General features: G+C 46.7%; 1 protein-coding gene across 17 annotated transcripts in view; it reads right to left on the reverse strand.

Moving 5' to 3' along the window:
- The window catches only part of AGAP1 (ArfGAP with GTPase domain, ankyrin repeat and PH domain 1), a 548,021-nt gene that overhangs the window by 184,081 nt on the left and 343,807 nt on the right, over nucleotides 1–20,133 (reverse strand). For 13 of the 17 annotated variants that reach the window (XR_005783188.1, XM_040450592.1, XM_040450586.1 and 10 more), the window contains one exon: nucleotides 6,644–6,812. The exons of the other annotated variants lie outside the window; for them this stretch is intronic. Coding sequence is in view for 12 of the 13 variants with exons in the window: in XM_040450592.1 (XP_040306526.1) it covers nucleotides 6,644–6,812 (169 nt within the window). In the remaining variant the exon portion in view is untranslated. The remainder of the gene's footprint in view (nucleotides 1–6,643; nucleotides 6,813–20,133) is intronic. 17 annotated transcript variants of the gene reach the window in all.

The raw sequence follows: 20,133 nt of genomic DNA on the forward strand, positions 1-20,133 counted from the left end.
GCCTGTTTTCCAGCGTAACGATGAGGAAGAAGCTGACGTTCGCAGAGACACCTGTTCAAGGTCCCGAGATGGTGAAGGTGGGACTCAAGTTAGTGTTTCTGCCTCCCCGGGCCCGACCGCTGGCCATTACATTGTCCTGTTGTCTACTTCAATGTCAGAGGAACTTAAGGACCTGATAGGAGTCTGCATTCCATCATCGGTGGATACCATTCTACCACACCAGCCTGGCCAATAACTCAGGCCGGAAAACAGTTCCAGACACCTGACGGTCTTCTCTGGAAGCATATCTGCAATTACAATTGGGTGGATTCTCAAAAATGTGGCCTGGGATTAGAACGGCCAAGTGGGTTCCAAGCCAAAGCAATGGAAAAGACGGATGACGCCACAGACATCCTGCGTGAGTGACCTTGGAGGAGGGGGAGGGTTCCCTGGGGAGGGGGAGACTTAACCAGGCCTGAATAAGTATCTTCTGGATTCTTCTTTTTCTTCTTCCTCCACTTCTTTTTTGCTGGAGTAGATGCTTAAGCAGATTTTTCAAAAAGTCACTTGGCTTCTGTATTCCTATATGTCATCTAAAACAATTCTTTTCTATCTTCATACTTGATTGATAGTAGTTTGGCCCTGCATATAGACTTCTAGGTTCAAAATGATTGGCCCTTAGTGTTTTAATTGCTTTAAGTTTATTCTTATTTAATTTTGAGAGAGAGCAAGTGGGGGAGAGGCAGAGACAGAGGGAGACAGAATCCCAAGCAGGCTCCCTGTTGTCAGTGCAGAACCCGATGCGGGGCTTGAACCCACAAACCGCAAGATCGTGACTTGAGCTGAGATCAAGAGTCGGACGCTTAGCCAACTGAGCCACCCAGCCACCCCTAAGTGATTGGTCCTTAGAAAGGAATTCTTCCGTTACTTTTTAGCACGTGGTGTTTGCGCTGAGAAGGCAACAGGTCAGAAGAGTTCTGTCTCTTGGCAGGTAACCTCGCTCTCTCCTCCTACCTGGGATGCTTTCTGGGACTTTCTCTGAGCTTTCAGAGCCTCCTGTTCCCTCCAGCTTCATACCAGGCTCTTCGGACAAGAAGACGCCAACATATGTCTTCTTCTGCACACCTACGTCGCCAACGGTATCCTTGGCCATGTTCTTTATAGTATTTAACCTATCTATGGAATTTTTGATTTTTGTCATCTTTTTCCTTTAATTTGCAAGAAGTCTTTCCCCCCAGGTTTTTCATATAATCTTTAGTTTGTTGCATTTTATGAAAACAGTAATTAATCTCTTCCTTCCTTCTCCCTATCACTCCCTTTATTCTAGGATCACTAGTCCATTTGTTTCTCTCGGTCCCTGTTTGCTTTTACTGCTGGATTCCACAGACCTCTTGGTTGTCTGTACTCGTATTTATGAGTCAGAGCCTGAGGGTCCATCAGGCCGATGCAGGGGTTTCCCTGCGGCCTCTGGACACGGGTGTGGCACACGCTGACGGGTAGGTTCAGTTCAGATCCACAGCACAGGGTTCACGGGCAGGATGGTGCCCTTCAGTTATGTCCCTCACGGTCAGAGCGGACATTCCTTGCCACTTATTTACATTTCTCCGTGACTGTGCAGAGCTCTGAGTTTCCCAAGCTGCTCCCTTCTCTTTCAAGCATCAGCATCCACATCAGGTTGGAGGCGGGGATGCCCAGGGTCGGCTCTTCCGGAATGCGTCCCTGGGCCCGCCATGCCTGCATTCCACAGCTGCCCGACAGGAGCGTGGGGCCACCCCACCTTCATGAAGGCTCATTTACTCTGCTCAACTGGTGAGCTCAGTTATTAGTACGCAAGGGAGCTGCTTCGACGTGTTTCTCTCCTCTTTCCCGAGCCCAGGGCAAAACCTTACATCAAGATCGTCACGTTTCCAGCATTCTCGTGTATGAAATGCGGTCAACATTCCAAGACTGGCAAAGCATTTCCCAACACCAGGAATAACATAGGACCTCCCGGGGGGGCGGGGCCCGGGGGCTTCTAGCCCCTTGCCTCCTTTGTCCTTTGAGCATGGATCGCCAACTTCAATGGCCTTATCTGTTTCTGGAGTATAAGGCCCCTGGAGGGAAGGCGTTGTACTGCCCCCAAGTCTCCAGACCACTCATCAGGACTGGGCATACACACGGCAGACCCAACAACGATGTAAGATGAAGCGTACAGGAAACAGGAAGCGAAGCAGTAAAGTACCCAAATCATGACATTGGATGTAAAGGCTAAAAACCAAACTGACGTACAATGAGGCACTGTGATACTTGAAATGCGAGATGCATTATGACCGTATACTACAAAATGAAGACAGACATCTGAATAAACACTCCAACTAACAAGAGTTCAGGAAGACGGCTGGAGATAAAAAGTATAAGGACTAGGAACTTTCTTATTTCTTGCCAAGTAGGTGACAGAATAGACAGCCCCCTTCACTCTCCTCCCCCACCCCCCAAAAAGATCAGCTTCACACGTCACCAAAAATGAACAGAACGGATCCGCACGATACATCTAAACGAAGTCCTGGAACTTTACTGAGGGATGTATATTAAGTTTGAGTAAGTTGGGCGAGACCTGTGTTCCACGACAAGAAACGCAAACATAGTCGTCAGTTGCTCCAGTTAACTGATAGGTTAGAAGCAATGCCAGTTAGAGCCACCGTGGGATTCTTTTTTGGGGGGAAGGGGAAGGTCTCAAGTTACTCTGAAGTTTACTGGAAAAAATAAACGAGAAACTGTGGTAAACGAGAAACTGTGGTAAACCCATACATGATAACATCATGTGGAGACAGGAGGTCAACTGAATAGAGTCTCAAGGCCAGAAACACGGTGAGTTTGATTAAATTAGTTGTACAATAAAGGTGATGCATACAGTTATAAGAAAACAATTCAACACAGAAAGGACAATTAGTTATCAATTTGAATAAAAAGTTTGATTAGATTTATTCTTGCACATAATTGACCCGAACAGATTAAAGATGGATTAAAGGCTAAATATTTTTCAAAAACAGGCAATAAAATTGTGAAACTCAGAAATACGTATGTGAATTGTTAACTGTTTTCAGGATTTCAAGAGGCCTTCTAAATATCTCAAGTAGAAACCACAGAAGTAAAGGACTTCTGATTTGATTCTGCGTATGTATTTTGATCATATATTAAAAACGGGGAAAACCTCTACCTGCAGATAAGACCATAAAATTAGAAAAAAAGCAAATAATAAACTGGGGAACTATCTGCAGAATGTATTATAAAGCGCTAATATCCTCAATATATAAAGAGTTCTTACAGATCAATAAAAAAGACAAACACCTAGTACAAAAGAGGGAAAAGACGACATCTAAACAATTCAATATAAGAAATACCTGTGACAATAAACGTGAGATGGCCAACCTTAGTCCTAACTGAAGAAATCCAAATAAAGCAGGAGATATTTTTATTGCTTATCAGATTACTACAGATTCTAAAAACGATAATAGCAATGCCACAAGTGTGTGTGGGTGAAATGGGAACTCACTTTATAGATGGTAGCGTATTTGTACAACAAAACCTTTCCAGAAATTAATTTGGAATGTATATCAAGAATCTCATGAGTGTTTATATTCACTGGCTGAATCGCTTCACTTATGGACCTTTATTCTAAGACCAGAAGTGTTAGGCACAAGGATTTAGGGACACGCGAGTGTCACGTCTGTGCAAAATGAAAAAGTTACTAGAAGGGAAGGCGCACAAGACACTTATCTACTCCAACAGCACTGAGGTAAGAAAACAAATAAAAAGGAACAGCATAAAAAGAAGCAACCATGACCAGTTAACTCGGAGCTCTAGAACAAAACAGCAAAACTCAAAGGAGTTGTAAAGAAGGATACTGTTAAGCACATGGGAGGTTCTTTGGCAAAGAGCTCTAAAACAGTTACAATAAAACCTATTTTTAGCCAGTGGTCCACCCCGTAAGTGTAACGCCAATTCACTGCCAGGTAAATTTGCTGTGTTCAGGTGAGAGAGCACCTGGGAAGCAGGGAATGGAGGGCCGCCCGCCGATGACGTCACCTTGTCTCAGCGTGCCATGACCACGAGACCCTTTCTTCCCCCAAAGGGGCACTGTGATCCTGCAGATGTCACACCCCCACTTCCTCGTCCCCACTTGTGATGCAAAGGAGAGGAAAAACCAAGCAGGCTCCCTTTAAGAAAGCTTAATTTAGCGGGGCGCCTGGGTGGCTCAGTCCGTTAAGTGTCCGACTCTTGATTTTGGCTCAGGTCATGATCTCGTGGTTTGTGAGTCTGAGCCTCACTTCGGGCTCTGTGCTGACTGTGGAGGCTGCTTGGGATTCTCTCTCTCCCTATCTCTGTCCTCCCTGACTCATGTGCTTTCTCCCCTTCCTGCTCTAGACAAATAAATAAACATTAAGAAAATTAAAAAAAAAAAAAAAAAAAAAGAGGAATTAACTTGGCTTAGGGCTGAAAGAATGCGCTGTAACCAACTGGGCTTGTGAGCGTGGAAAAGGGGTTTCGGCATTTCCCCGCGTCCTCCCGTCCACCCAAGGCAGGGGCGTTAAAAAGAAATGGGGGCACTGAAAAACACTCCTTTAACCCAGGCCCAGGCCATACATAACCTACTGCATGGGACAGGACATGGTTAAATGGCATTCTGTACTTTCTGTTTACCAAATGTCACATTTTTCCTTAGGAAAATGAGCAGTGGCACCATGGGATGCAAGTCTCAAGATTAAGGAATTTAAACAGCAAACCTTACGTATCCACACTTCTCCACCTCGGAGGCTCCTCTCCCACCCTGATGCCTGGCAAATTCCCTTCCTTTGTTTACACTCAGCACAGGTGGTGCCCCAGCCCTGAGGCCTTGCCCCGTCTCCTAGGGTAGCGCGGAACACATCACCCCTGGGCCTGCAGGCCCCCGTACGTACTCCTGCCGTGGCCTGCTATGTGGCACTGCGTTTACTTGTCTGCTCGTCTGTCTTCCCCACCAGAGGGTGAGATTCTGGAGAGGAGAGATGACGTCTTAACCTTCTGCGTCCCCAGGGCCCAGGACCAGGCCTGGCATACGTCAGAAATGCCATACACGTTTGTTGACTTGAAGAAATAAACGCGTGGATCTGACACGATGGCTTACAAGGGGAAGTGGAAAATTAGCTGGTTTGAAGAGGCCCGCCTCTTGCAGAAGTTCTGCGGATCAGGGACCCTGTATCCACAGCACACACCGTTCCTGGCACAGAACAGGTGGTCAGTAAATATGTCTTGAGTAAATTAATAAATACAAAGTGGTGAAGACGTTAGCTTTTCATTCAATACTGAATTTTTGTTTTCCCTTGGGTGGTTCTTTTCTCTCTTCTAATCCCAGCATTAGCACACCACCCTGAAGAGGGAAACTTCATATATGTCTCAGAAGGAAGGTCAGCAGGTCCTGAGAGACCTTGTCACCACTCTGGAATGAACTGATGTCTCCTTTGATGGCAAGCCCAGCCCAGTTTTGTTTTGACTGGTGATAACGGCTGCTGCTTGTATCGTACTTTATGAGTTTCCCAAAACTGTCCTATGTGTTATCTTACCTGCCATCACATCTCTGTGAGGTAGGCAGGCCAGGCAAGATCGACCTGATGTGGTGGTAAAACCTGGCTGAGTGAGCTGTCCAACACCACTTGGCATCCTGAAGTAAAGCCCAAGCTATGGCCCCCAATTCTGGCCCCTTTCTCCTACCCTGCTTTCACCAACCAGTGCCATATTTATGCCACAGAACCGTGGGGTTAGCATCATCCCTCTTTAAAAGCACTTAACATCTCAGAAAGGGGAAAATGCAGCGTTTTTAAGAAGCAAAGACATATGCTGGAAAGTGCCGCATAACCATAATTTATTTGGAGAAGACTGGATGTAGGTTAGAGAGGAGGAAGGGACTTTTTGCTGGGGAAAACAAATCCATGTGTTGAAGCGTGTCAGAAGGAGGACTCCAGCCTTTTCTCTGATAATAATCACCAGAAGGTTAAAGCCGGGGGCAGTCATTTGCAAAGATTCTGAAACAAAAGCGACCCATGACATTTTGAACGGCTTGCAATTGCACACAAAGGCCAGGAATCTCTAAACACGTCTAAATTTGAGAAAACACGCTCTCTGATCCCGAATTAAAAAGCAAACGCTTTTTAAGAGAACAGGAAAGAAAGAGAACAGGAAAAATTAGAGTTGTGTTAAAGAATGACCCGGCAGTTACCATACAAAACCGAGAGAACGGAAATCTTAGATAGGTCCAACAGTTTCCTTGAAATCTTGCTCCAAATAGCTCTCCTTCTTTTATCCACTTGGGTCGCCACAAATGAATACCAACCCTTGATATCCGCACGATTAATTTACGTGTTTTACAAGGCCCCCGAATCCTCGATCATATGTGAGCCTCGACTTTCAACTACACAACTAGGGGACGACCTCGTGGTTTGGTCTGGGCGGCCATGACTCAAAATGGCACCACGTGCTGGCTGGCAGTCACAGAACCACCCACAGAAAGCGAAGAGGTTTCTAAGCCTTAACGTACAATGTTAATGGTTAAAATCTCACTTGACCGCAAGGGCTCCGCACTCTCCTGCAACCAGCGACATCTACTGCCGTCGTCACGCTGGATTCTTCAGCACGTCCGCTGCGAGCTTACCTGAATTTGGGGAGATGTGTAAACTGCTCATGTCCTTGGACAGGCCATTGGTTTTAGGGCTGGAGATGGGCGCACAGGCCGACGTGGCTCGGGGTGGCCTCTTCCCTGGGACTTTCACAGTGGTTCTCAGAAGATCAATCTCTTTACCATGAACATTCTGCATGTAATCCTGTTCAAAATGTTAAACATCCAAGAGATATTAAAAAGAAGACCTTTCACAATCTAGGACACAAGGTTCTATCAGATACCACGAGTTGTAATCCTATGACCCTTCCACCGTGGCAAGCACTTTAAAAATAATGAGGTTTTGATCTACTATGGTGGCATCATCGTTATATTGAAACCACAGTCTCTTTGTCCTGAACTAACCCAGGTCCCTCAAATCCAAGCAGACACAGGAAATGCTTCCATCAGGGGGATTAGAAACCAGCTGGAGAAAACAAGTGTCCACGTGAAATCGTATTTTATAAACTGCTGCTTATAGAAGGTGCACTAGGACCCTGGGGTCTTCCTGTAAGTTTCAGGTAAAGTTCCAGGGAGTAGGGAGCTATTTTATAACAACTCTTCTGCCTTGGATGGCAACACCACGAAGCCTCTAGATAAGAATGAAGCGGCCTGTTGGGAACTCAGGTAAGAAACTCCTGAAATAAAAGGCCAAGCATTTTACTAATAAGGACCAGGAAAATGTCTGAGGGCGTTGGTGGTACGGTGTTGAGAAAACGTGGAGCTCGCGGATGGGTATGTAATGTCCGGATGTGATGTGGAAAAAGAAAGAACGTTCTTTGGTACTCAAACATTGTGTTTCTCCGAGCGGCTCACCGTGCCCAGAGAAAGCATCTTTGTGTTCTCTTCATGCTGGAGGTGGATGACCCAGTTAACAGGGAGCCACAGGGATGTCTAGGTAGACAGGGATGGTATCTGTGGGGGTCGCTGGACAATTCCGTGCAGAGTAAAACATTATCTAAGAGTTGGTTGTCGAGTCGGGGGAGAGAAGCAGCTGAGAGTCAGGGTGAGGGGCCGACTGGTGAGTTAGGAATTACTGACCCTTCAAAATGCATTTTTTTTGGCAAAGTGCCCCCTGGCCAAACATGTAGACATGTTAAATCGACCTCACACATTAAGAAAGGGCATATTCTAAAACATTCTTGGGCAAATAGCACGTCAAGTGTTTTAAGGCTAAGCATAAAATGCAACAAATGCATTCCTTCCTTGGCAGAATCTTGGTAGAATTCCTTTCAGAATATAAAGGGGAAGAGCCAATAAATCTGTAGTTAGGATGAACAATGAAGTTCTTGTCAATGTAATTTCAGAAGAACCGCCAAATAAACCAGGGTGTGGGCCGCCAGGGACCCAGGGAGGCTGGAAAAGTGAGTTGTAATTGCTAACCTGTAGGGTCAAGCGACGCAGAGAGAACCAGATAAAGGCCTAGAAGCACGGCACAAGGGACAGAGGCCCAGGCTGTGGGATGAGGCAAGTCAGCCGAAGTCTATCAAGGGAGGCAAAGGGGGCATGGAGAGCAGCAGGGAAGCCGAGGCAAGGATCCCCGGCTTCTGGAAAGCAGGCTGCGGAGCCTTTAAGTTCACGTGCCAGCAGGCGAAGGGGCTGAGAAGCAGTCACTGGGTCATCAAACAGCAGGACGGTTGCGGACAGAAGCAACGACACAAAAAAGGGACCAGAAGCACAAGATGCCAACACGGGGGAAGGGAACCCACACGCGGCTCCTCAGGACAGACAGCACGAGAAGCGGCATCGTCCCTCCGCAGTCTGCTGGAGGGAGGGTCGGCCTCGAGTGTCAAAAGCAGAGACCTCACCCCACAACACAAGCACTTACGGGGCACCTGGGTGGCTTAGTCGGTTCAGTATCTGACTCTTGATTTCGGCTCAGGTCATGATCTCATGGTTCGTGAGATCGAGCCCCACGTCGGGCTCTGTGCTTAGCAGCACAGGGTCTGCTTGGGATTCTCTCTCTCTGCTCCTCCCCTGCGCTCTCTCAAAGTAAATAAAGAAACTTAGAAAAAAGGTGGGGAGGAGGGGCACCTGGGTGGCTCAGTTGGTTGAGTGTCCGACTTTGGCTCAGGTCATGCTCTCACGGTTTGTGGGTTCAAGCCCCACACCACCGGGCTTGCTGGTGTCAGTCCACCAGCATGGAGCCCACTTCAGATCCTCTGTCCCCCCTCTCTGCCGCTCGCTCACTTGCACTCTCTCAAAAATAAACATTAAAATAAGACAAAATAAACAAAAACCCCTATTCTGCCACGCTTAAAAAAAAATGAGAATTGTTTAAAAAAAAAGAGAGAGAGAGAGAGAGAGAGAGAGAGAGCACTTAGAGGGGGGCACGCGGGAGCCGACCCAGACTCAGGAAAGAGGGCGTGGGAATTCTCAGCAGAGGAGGAAGGGCAGGAAGAAAAAGCCCAGAATGGGAAGGCCTGGCCACGGTGGGGGGAGACGTTCTGATGGAGCAAACACAGAACTCTAGAAGGTTTGAAAAGCACCAACCCAGGAGGAAAAGATGCCACAGGGTCCCTAATGACTTCCTAAGGATACAACTCAAACGGCCAACTCTTGGTGGCAAACACACCCTCACAAGGCCAAGCAAGGCCAGAGCCAGGAGGGATCTGGGACTGAAGACGGCCAGAGAAAGGATCGGAGCTGCACCAAAGTGGGGCAGATACAGACCAGCTCTTCAGAGGCAGTGGGGAGGCTGGGCCTTCATCAGCATTTATAAAATCAACCATCCGGAGAGCGGCAGTGGCATCCACAAGCCTCCCGTGAGCCATGGAGGCCAGGAGCAGAGGTCCCGAGGCATGCTGACCCCGCAGGACGCGCTGCCTGGAGTCAGTCTCCGCCCTCGCAACAAGACTGAAGACTCCACGTGGAAGTCAAGACGCTTGGGCAACACCCCAAAATATAATGAACCGTGAAAGAGCTGTGGTTTTGGAAGGATATGGACCAAAGACAGAAAGACGGTGGTTACGAAATCAGAGTGAAGGAGCAAACAGATCCAGACGGGAAGGAATACGGGAAGACTCATGACTGAGCTCAAGGTTCTGGGGATGTGAACAAAAAGCACCAAGGAAGCCATCCTTGCTTAGTGGAGGGCAAAGTGTCCAGGTCATTAAAGAAAAAACAAAGGTCGTTCTTAGACATCTTCAACGTACTTCCATTAATATCCAAAGAAAATGGGCAAACCCAAGCTTCAGAACCAAAGTCAAGGCTTGTACAGAATGACTTCATTCTCCCACACTTGCTCTTTCAAAAATATCAACTTGCTATAACTTTCTTCTTTAATGCCAATTCTTAACAAATTAAAATACAATAACAGGAGTGTAATTGAGCATTTATTGCTTATGGGCTCTAAAATGAGGCTAATCAGATAGTGACTAAGCCTCAGCATGGGCTCTTTTAATAGGCATGTTTTAACATACAATAACCAGGATATTTTATTTAAAATTATTATAGAAATGTACCAAGAGTCTGCTCTTTGGATGTGAACGCGGCAAGGGAACACATTTATCTTTGGCTCAGCATGGGCCAGGGAATCTGTTTCCTCGCTTGAGTTAGGCGTCGAAACTTCAGAGGAACTAGATCTAAAAAAAAAAAAAAAAAAAAAAAAAAAAAAAAAACCCCAAAATTTAAAATTTCAAATTTTTGGTTTCAACCCCCTGGGGGTTTTTTTTTTTTTTTTTTTTTTTTTTTTTTAACAGACCTTACAAGATGCATTTCCTAATCCACGAAAAGCCCTTGGAGGTGGTGCTTCAGAAACAGTGGAAGCCAAGGAGGCCTGAGTATGTGGCTTCTGGGTTCCCCCAAGAGAAACGATGCTGAGTTTCCCGTGTTTGAAAGAATCCATCCCTTTTCATGTCTCCCCAGCTTGGCAGTTGAGGAATTAAAGCCACAACCGGCATACGACGACGTGGCCTCCTCAGAAGCGGGACTTGCGGCCTGCGGGGGCCCGAGGGAGGGACCTCGCCGGGTAAAATAAAGCCAGCAAGCTTGATTTTGATATGCAAATGCTACAGATACCACCCTTCTTATGCTCCTCGTAGAAAATGCTGATCGATGATAAAAGGGGGAAAAACCCTTTAACGAGGCATGAGGGTAATTCAAAGCCAAGTACTTTTAAACAGCACGTAACAAGTCCCCGGGGCCCACTCAAGAGCCAGGCCCCTCTGAGGCGCCATCTCCCGCCCCACAACAGCTTGAAAAAGTAGTAATTGCCAACCTATTTGCATTTTTCTTCTCAAGTTGTCCGCGCGCTCGTCGCGAGGATTCTTTTTTCCAAGCAGGCGCGGGAGCACAGGGACCCGTTCCTGAACGTGTCGATAGCCTTGGTGACTGTGCGCCGGGTCCCCCCGCAACCCGGCTCCCACACCTCTGCCAACCCTTGTTTTTTACCTCTCGCTCCTAATTATGTTGCATCTATTGCCGTACACTTAATTAGCTGCATTAATGTGATTTCTTTTCACATAGTCAAGCAATTAAGAGCTATGATTGAGTTTCATTCAATTAGCCTCAACAAACATGCTAATTGATGTCCCAGATGCAAATGAGGTGCAATGAGAGAAACCTGCGAGCGACTGCTTTCAGCCTGCTGACGGAAGCACAGCTTAACACGGCTCCCACCTTCTGGGGGGCCGCCTTCAGGGAGGGCCGCGGAGTCATTAGCGCCGCGGTGCCTCCGACCGCTCCCGGTCCGCAGGGTTCATTTGATCTGCCGCCATACGATCCTGTCCTGAAAGCTCACAGCTACGCGTTACCAGGACCTGGAGGTCATCAGCTCGGTGACGCTGTGCTTCTGCAAGGAGAGTGAACCCTCACCCAAACGCCACGAGAGGCTGCTAGAATGATCCAGGGGTTCTCCCCCAGACTGCACGGGGCGGGGAAGAAGGTGCGTCTTGTCTTGGTGACCTCAGAGCCCTCTGGGTGCACGACGGCCCCACGGTTCTCAGCAAATGGTGAGTTCATCTTACTCAGCTCTGGGGCATCTGGCACTCGAAGTTAAGCTCAAAATACAGCAATCCATCAAGAGTCCCTAAAAATACCCTTACTGTATTGATTCTCCCTGCCTCCCATCCCGACGTCACCTTTGGCTGTCTGCTGAAAGATGGGTTTGCCCTGTGTGTTCACGGGGGTACCAAAAGCAGTTAACAAGATCTGAAAGCTAACCCAAAATGCAGAAACGGTATGATTGGCATCTCAGAATGAGAGCATCTGAATAAAAACCCATGGCTTTGGAACCGTACTCTCTTTGCAGAGATGATGCAATCGACACCACTCTGCTTTTACACACTGGGTTGTTTGTTTGTTTTTTTTTTTTAAAGTATGGAGACTCCTCATTCCCATAATTAAGTGATGCAAAAAGAATCACAGAAATTTTTGTTCCAATTAGGTTTTCCCAATAAGTTCTGGTTTCTAACTACACACAAATGCTCAGAGATTTAATATTTTATGTTAACATGTAATACTTTCTCTAGAGTAGATAATTGTTAGGACAGACTGATGACTGGCCACGGTCATTGGATCAGATTTTTCCTCTCTGGATAAGCTAGCTTGTTAGTCCTCAAAGCGTGGTCCCTGATACCCGATCAAGGGGTTCACAGGTTCAGTACTGTTTTCAAAACGTTCCAAGGCACTTTTTGCCTCTTTCACTGTGTTGGAATTTGCTTTAATGGTGGCTAAAAGTGCTGGCCCAGAGCACAAACCAAGGCTGGGGCACCAAATTGTATTAGTCCCTGTTGCTGTTATAAGATTCATTGCCATGCTCTCTGAATAAAAACAAAAAAAAGTTGCACTTAAGAATGCTCTTAATAAACCAACCAACCAACCCCCAAAAAACAAGAAGCAAAAAAACCAAACCAACCAAAAAGCTACAGATTCATCAATATTTCAACCCTGAGTACACACGTCTTTTTAATTTTCTGCGTAAGGACACGGAAAGTACATGTGAGTGTCTGTGCCACACACACAAGCTGGACAGTGTCCTGCAGAAACGCACTTCTGCGATTGCTTGGAGTTGGCAAGCTGAAGTGGCCAGTTTTTTGGCTGGGACACACTTTTACTTGCAAGAATGACCATGTCACACATGAACCAGGCTTATTCGGTCTTGGGTCTTTGGCAGGTATTTTCTTGAAAATGAACAATGCAAGAAAAATAGCACACAGGGGCGCCTGGGGGGCGCTGTCGGTTGAGCGTCCGGCTTCAGCTGGGTCACGATCTCGCGGTCCGTGGGTTCGAGCCCCACGTCGGGCTCTGTGTCGACAGCTCGGGGCCTGGAGCCCGCTTCGGATTCTGTGTCTCCCTCTCTCTCTGCCCCTTCCCTGCTCATGCTCTGTCTCTCTTTCTCTCTCAAAAATAAATAAACATTGGGGCGCCTGGGTGGCACAGTCGGTTAAGCGTCCGACTTCAGCCAGGTCACGATCTCACGGTTCGTGAGTTCGAGCCCCGCGTCAGGCTCTGGGCTGATGGCTCAGAGCCTGGAGCCTGTTTCCGATTCTGTGTCTCCCTCTCTCTCTGCCCCTCCCCCGTTCATGCTCTGTCTCTCTCTGTCCCAAAAATAAATAAACGTTGAAAAAAAATTAAAAAAAGAAAAATAGCACACAGTATCCGCATCCAGCGTGTAAAATATAATTTGAGCTTCCAGTGAGCATGAGAACCTTGGAGACTTGTATCTCTCACCATGTGCCTGATACTTTCCAAATACTTAAGGCCTTTGCTGGTAAGATGGGCAGTGATATAAATGAATGCAGCTTCTGGAGATCATCGGATGAAAAGTGTCACCATTTGGAAAGCTGCATACCTCAGTTAAACAATATTTTTGAAATGACACATGCACGGTGTCACATGTGAGGCTGAATGAATTTTAAGGGAGCAGAGAGGAAAGATTTAGTGGTAACTGTTCAGATTCTGTGCCGCGTTCCTAAGTTTTGACAAACTGTCACGTTGCATTTTGGTGTAGTAACCAAACAGAACACCCACAATGATCAGAAATGTCTACTGGAATACTCTTCCCTTTTCCAGCAAAATGTCTGTACCAGGTGAGGGTCCTTACGCACCAAAATGACATAACATAGCGAACTGATGGCAGATGACGGTATGACAACCCAGCTCTCTCTTATTAAGCCAGACATCAATGAGTTTCGGGAAGAAAACAATCTTCTCTCGTCAAGATTTTCTTTCATTTTGGAAAAGGCGTGTTTCATAAAAATGTGATTTATGTAATCGTATTACAAAAGGGCAATTTATTATTATTTTTTTAAATGTTCCTTTATTTTTGAGAGAGAGAGGCAGAGAGACAGGGAGACCGAGAACCCCAAGCAGGCTCTGCCTGCCAGTGCAGAGCCCATTGTGGGGCTTGAACTCAAGAACCACGAGATCATGGCCTGAGCTGAAATCCAGAGTCAGATGCTTAACTGACTGAGCCATCCAGGCGCTCCAGGTGGTTTATGATTTTAAATGAGTTATGTGAATATTTACAAATTTCCTTAGTTTTGACTTGTAATGTGCTAAGTATCAATTAGATACAACCTAAAGCACTTTTGGATTCCTCAGTTATTTTTTAAGAAGGCAAAGGGGTCCTGAGGCCGCAAGGCTCAAGAACCACTCGTCCAGTTCAATGTTTGCAAAATGGCCAACGGCTACACACACGTGACTTTATGCGCACAGCATAGATCTACGCAGAGACATTAGAGATGTTCCTCAGGTTGTTTGTCTTTTCCTGGAGGAAAGGATTGACTCATTCTCCCGATTTTCACTGCACTTCATGAATGTCCAGGTTCAAAGAGGAACTGTAGTTTGTGTAAGTTCTATTTTTAAAAATCCTTACTTCTGCGCTCAAAAAAAAAAAAGTATGTAAGAGAGCCCATTGTTAGATGCACTGCTATTCCCAACTCCATTTAATACTCTTTTCAAAGGAAACTAATCTATAAAGACACACATAATACCGTCCATTCAAAGAGACTAAGCAAATGTTCAAGTCCAACATTTCTGAATAATAAACAATAGCCTCATCTATAGTCATGGGCACAGAGGAAACCGACACCCTAAAAATACTATGGAAATATCGTAAAACTATGAGAAATCTTCTGGCCGTGTCCTTTCAGATCACATAACTCAAAGAAGACAATTTCTCCTTCTCTCCAAAGGACCAGTCACAATAGCGAGGTAGGAGGCAGCTTCAAAGCGAAACACCCTATGAGCAATGATTTTTGTTTCCCCAGACAGCCAACAGAATTGCAGGGTTTCGCTTTCGGAACTGCCTTTGTGAAGACCACTCGACCAAAGCTTGTGAGCGCACGTCAACGTGACGTGTGGCCACCACAGAAAGAAGGTACCTGGTGAAGTGGATGTCTACCGGTGACGGAGACGAAAGCCCACGGTTATGACATCCAATTCTTTAGTTAATAAAGGCTTTACAGGGCCAGGGAGTCACATAAGACCGGGTAGGAAGGAAGGCTGGTGAAACATCATGAGGAATCAGGGCCAGGTAGTGACATAAGACTGGGTAGAAGGAAGGGCAGGCTGGTGAAGCATCACGGGGCATCGGTGGCGGTGCACTTTGCGCACCACGGACAGCTCCAAACATGCCAAGGGCCCACCTCTCCAGTCTGGTAGCTAGCCTCCAACACGCGTGGGCTAAAGTCCAACGTTAGCCCAGGGGGCTGGGTTATTATAATAGAAATCAAAACAGCAGAAAACTCTAAATTGAATAATGAATATACCTTTTGCTCCCTGATTGTATCTGTCTTGATTGACCTAGTCGATTGAGCTTTCCACTGCAAGAAAGATTTTCCTCATTTTAGGTTAAATTGAATATTACCCAGTTGTAACCCATGCGTGCTCAAACCCAGCCCGTACAAAATGAATGTGTCGGTATGGAAATGGCTTCCTGTCTTCCCAGTCACTGTAGGCCTCTTCGAAAGGCAAGCATGAGTGAAATTTCATGACGATGAACTCGAAGGAGCTAGCGCCTTTCCTTGGCTATATGAGTACTTTAATAATTAATTATGGCTTGAAACAACTGGACCGGCAGTTAGATCTGGGAAGTTTAGAATGAGATAGGAATGCTCGTCATAACGGTATCAGATCTGAAGCTCTTTAAGATTCCAGATTTCTCACGGTGAACTTGCCAGAATACTCAGCTCTTAAAGAAGCAGATTTTTAAGGACATGGTCTGTCCTCGGGGGGCGGGGGGCACTAATGATCGCTATGCTTTTTCTTCTACCAATTGACCCAAAGTAGGACAGAAATCTCCCATATCCGTTATTGCCCACCACAAAATTTAAGGACTTTTTTTTTTTTGATTTTTAAAAATTTATTCATACTTAAGAGACAGAGCAAGCAGGGGAGGGGCACAGAGAGAGGAAGACACAGAATCCGAAGGAGGCTCCAGGCTCTGAGCCGTCAGCACAGAGCCCGACGTGGGGCTCGAACCCATGAGCCGTTGAGATCATGACCTGAGCCGAAGTCGGACGCTTAACCGACTGAGCCACCCAGGCGCCCCAGGACTTCTTCTAGCTTTGAAACATTCACCACACCCGTACGGAAGGCTCATCGCTTCTTTCCTCCTGATGCCTTGCTTTAACAGGAGTTCATCCATTTCCCTGATGTTACTGCTGCCATGGTGGTTTACAGTGATTCGATCAGATTCATCTCCAATGAGGAGCAGTCAGTTCATTGACTCTTGAGACATTCTGATTTCCTAAAGTAAACACGTCTGCCGAGGACAAAGTCAGCCTCCTTCTGGCCAGAGGATGGCCTTGGGGACCAAGCCCAGGATCCAACCTCGGAGTTGTGTCCTCAGACCTGCTACTTAATCATGCTTGGTCCCCATTTCCACATCTTTAAAAATAGGGGGATGAACAGTTCTTACCTCATGTGCGAGGATCACCTGAAATAATGTGTGAAGTGTCTGCGAGAGGGTCAAAGCCCTCAGCGAATGACGGCTCTGCCTACTGTGTCCAGTAAAAATTCTGGAATATTTGCCCTCTGATTTTATGTGGGCATTTCCTGAGTCAAAGGTGTTGTTCCAGGGGCGCCTGGGTGGCTCAGTCAGTTGAGCGTCCGACTATGGCTCAGGTCATGATCTCACGGTTTGTGGGTTCGAGCCCCACGTCGGGCTCTGTGCTGACAGCTCAGAGCCTGGAGCCTGTTCCGGATTCTGTCTCCCTTTCTCTCTGCCCCTCTCCCCTGCTCACATTCTCTCTCTCTCTCTCTCTCTCAAAAAATAATTAAATTTTTTTTTTTTTTTTTAAAAAGGTGTTGTTCCCACTTCAGGTAGCAATTCTGACATAAGAAGTCATTGGGGGGTGACCCTCAAAGTGACTTTTCACTTCCCAGCATAGGAAAAAAAAATAATTGGCCTCTGCAAACGCAAGACGGTTTCTACTTTCTCTTCTTTTTCTCCCCACCCTTCTTCCTTCCTTCTTTTCTTTTTCTTTCCTTCTTTCTTTTTTTTTTTTTTTTGGTGGGGGAGGCTTGTATACGGTAGTCAGACATTTTTATTGCAAACTGCGTCTGGAAAAGATGCAAAACAAAATTGCCTAAAATGCAAGGGAGAAAAATCCGGGGGAAAACAAAAGGCCCCCTTCCCCTTGCTTATTGAGTTCGAAGGCATAACATGCAGCGCCCTGCAGCAAATGGGAAGCTACACTAATTTTAAAGCCATAAAACGCTATCAAGTGCCCTGCGGGGCAGGACTACACTGAAGCTAGTGCCACCTAAATAAGATACGGTTCATTTACTCCGCAGCTTAGCCTAATGTAATCATCAGCGGATTTTAGCCTAGAGTTGTAACAGGCAAACAGCCGACGCCGCGGAGGTAGCACTCCCAGCCATTGAGGGGGCCGCGGCTAGATTGCTGTTGATTAGAAAATTTTTCAGTTTTGACAAGCGCTTAATGAACATAAATCGCACCTTGATTGGTTTCCATTTGGGGCCACAGGCACACCTGAGAAGCGGCGGGCCTCCACCTCCACCCCTCTCCTCCTTGCAAGACCTTAGCGACAAGCCGGCAATTGGGTTACGAGCCGCAGAAGAAAATATTTATAAAATGTAATAATGGGATTCCATTTCTTAGGAGAAGTGAAAGATTTCCTCACTACCCCCCACGTCCGTCCTCTCCCGCAGAGTCCTCGGCTGTGACTTACTGTCAGTTGAAGAAAACCAATGGTTTTGATTTATTTACCTTTTCGCGAGAATTCTGGCTATGGTTAAGAGTACTAAAAAGACCAAAGACGGAAAACAAAATGATACAGATTGGGCTCAAATGATGAAATATCATGCTGTGTATGATAGGACAATGTCCCATCGGCTCTACTAGAAGCTTTCAAGACTCCAATCCACAGGCTACGTTTAAATCTGTGTATTTACAGAAACACACATATACTTTTTTTTTTTTTTAAGAAAAGAAGACAGAAGGATTTTTCAATGTTGAAAAAAATAGGTTAGGTAGGATCTAGGATATTTGGTGGTTTAATTTTTATAGAGAGAGAGGACTTTTTTTTTTGTCTGGTCACGCCCTACACACTGTGTGATCAACACGAGGAACCTCTTCCATAGCGAGCATGCATTTTGGCCATTTTATTTGGAAATCTAAACACTTTGCAAACCCTCAGGGCTCTATAAAATAAATAAGAAATTACTTAGGCAGAAATAAGACTCTGATAAAGAATCTAACTTTTTTGTTTATATGCAAAAGGTAGGAGTGTATCAGTAGTAATTTTTTTAAAAAATAAATTTGTTGTTTAAAATAATTTTTTAAGGTTTATATACCTTCGAGAGACAGAGAGAGACAGTGTGAGCCGGGAGGGCCAGAGAGAGAGGGGAGACACAGAATCCAAAGCAGGCTCCAGGCTCCGAGCTGTCAGCACAGAACCTGGCACAGGGCTCAAACTCATGAACTGTGAGATCATGACCTGAGCCGAAGTCGGACGCTTAACCATCTGAGCCATCCAAGTGCCCCTGCAGTCATTCTTTTTAACAAAAGTTGTCGATATTCCCTGAAAATACTCAGAATACCTTGGCAGTATCATTGCACGTGTTTGAAAGCACTGCCATCTGGGAAAAACGGTTCATCACCCCATCTGAAACTGATGGGTGAATGCCAGGGATTGTTCCCAGGTCATTGGAGGCACAGAGGGGACCGCGTCCCCAACGCTCAGAGGGCTCCTGACAAACCCATATGACTAGGGCCGGGCTGCTGCTTTCATACCCCAGGGACCCCTCCCCAGTTCACTCTGTTCAGGACCGCACCCAGCATATTCCACCGCAGGCCCTGGAGAAGGCTGGACGTCTACAAAATTCAGTCATCCTCTATAGTTTTTGCGTGTTGTGGTTCAGACAATGAAACCTCAAGAGGCATTCGCACACCCACGTGCACAGCAGCACTATTCACAACGGCCCGGAGGAGGGAGACACCCAAACATCCCTCCACAGATGAACAGATAAAATGAAATGTTCTCTATACACAGAAGAGAATATTATTCAGCCTTGGGAAGGAGGGAAGCCCTAGCCCCTGCTACTTCAAGGATTTTATGCTAATGAAAATGCGTCAGTCACAGAACGACAAATACCGTGCGATTCCACTCACGCGAGGTAATCAAAGAGTAGAACGAATTCACAGAGACCGACAGTAAACGGGGGTGTGGGGAGAGAAATGGGGATTTGGCGTGAAAAGCACACGGGCTCAGGTGCTGCAAGACGAAGAGGTTCTGGAGACTGGCTGCACAAGGAGGATACACTGAACGCTGAACTACACGCTGGAAAACGGTGGAGATGGTAAATTTCATGCGAGGTGTATTTTACAATTAAAAAACAAGACACGACAAAAACCTTAAGCTCTTCTCCCACCGTGGGGACCTTTTCTTCTATTTGCAGCAGGTGGAGGCTGGATACGGCTGTGCCTTATTTCTGTGGCTTGAAAGCATCAGGAGGCGGCTTCCTCTGCTTCTGATTCCAGGAGCCGCAGGCCCGCAGGTGTGAGGACAGCCCACGCGTGTGGCCACTCGTGCCTTCTTCTTCGTTCGACAAGACGGCGCCGATGTGAAGGAGATGCAGGCAACAGGACCCCAGAGGTCTCTGCTCCAAGAGGCTCCCAGTCTCGTGGGAGAATCAGGCAGCGAGATGAGCCAAGAGAACAGAGAAACGACGGAACACAGCAAGGGGAGGGCACGCACAGCAGGTGCGCCCCAACACGCCCGGTGGAGGGAACTCCGGAGAAGTGACATTCAAGTCTGGACCGATGAGCAGAGTTTGTCTGGCAAAGGGGAGGGACAGGAACGAGCATTTCTGGCGCAAGCGGCTGTATTTGTTAGGGTCGGGAGGCCAGAGAACACAGCAGGGGGGACCAGGCGAGGCCTGGGGAGGTCTCAATAAGGGGTGAGGCCTCCATCCTAAGCACAGTGGGGATCTTCTCCACCATGGAAACACTTAACAGAATCAAGTAGAGGGAAGGAAGTAACATTATGATGAAAAGCACAAGGTGATGTGGACAA

Source organism: Herpailurus yagouaroundi, unplaced genomic scaffold, assembly GCF_014898765.1.
Source record: "Herpailurus yagouaroundi ecotype Mexico unplaced genomic scaffold, PumYag 202, whole genome shotgun sequence".
Classification (NCBI taxonomy): domain Eukaryota; kingdom Metazoa; phylum Chordata; class Mammalia; order Carnivora; family Felidae; genus Herpailurus; species Herpailurus yagouaroundi.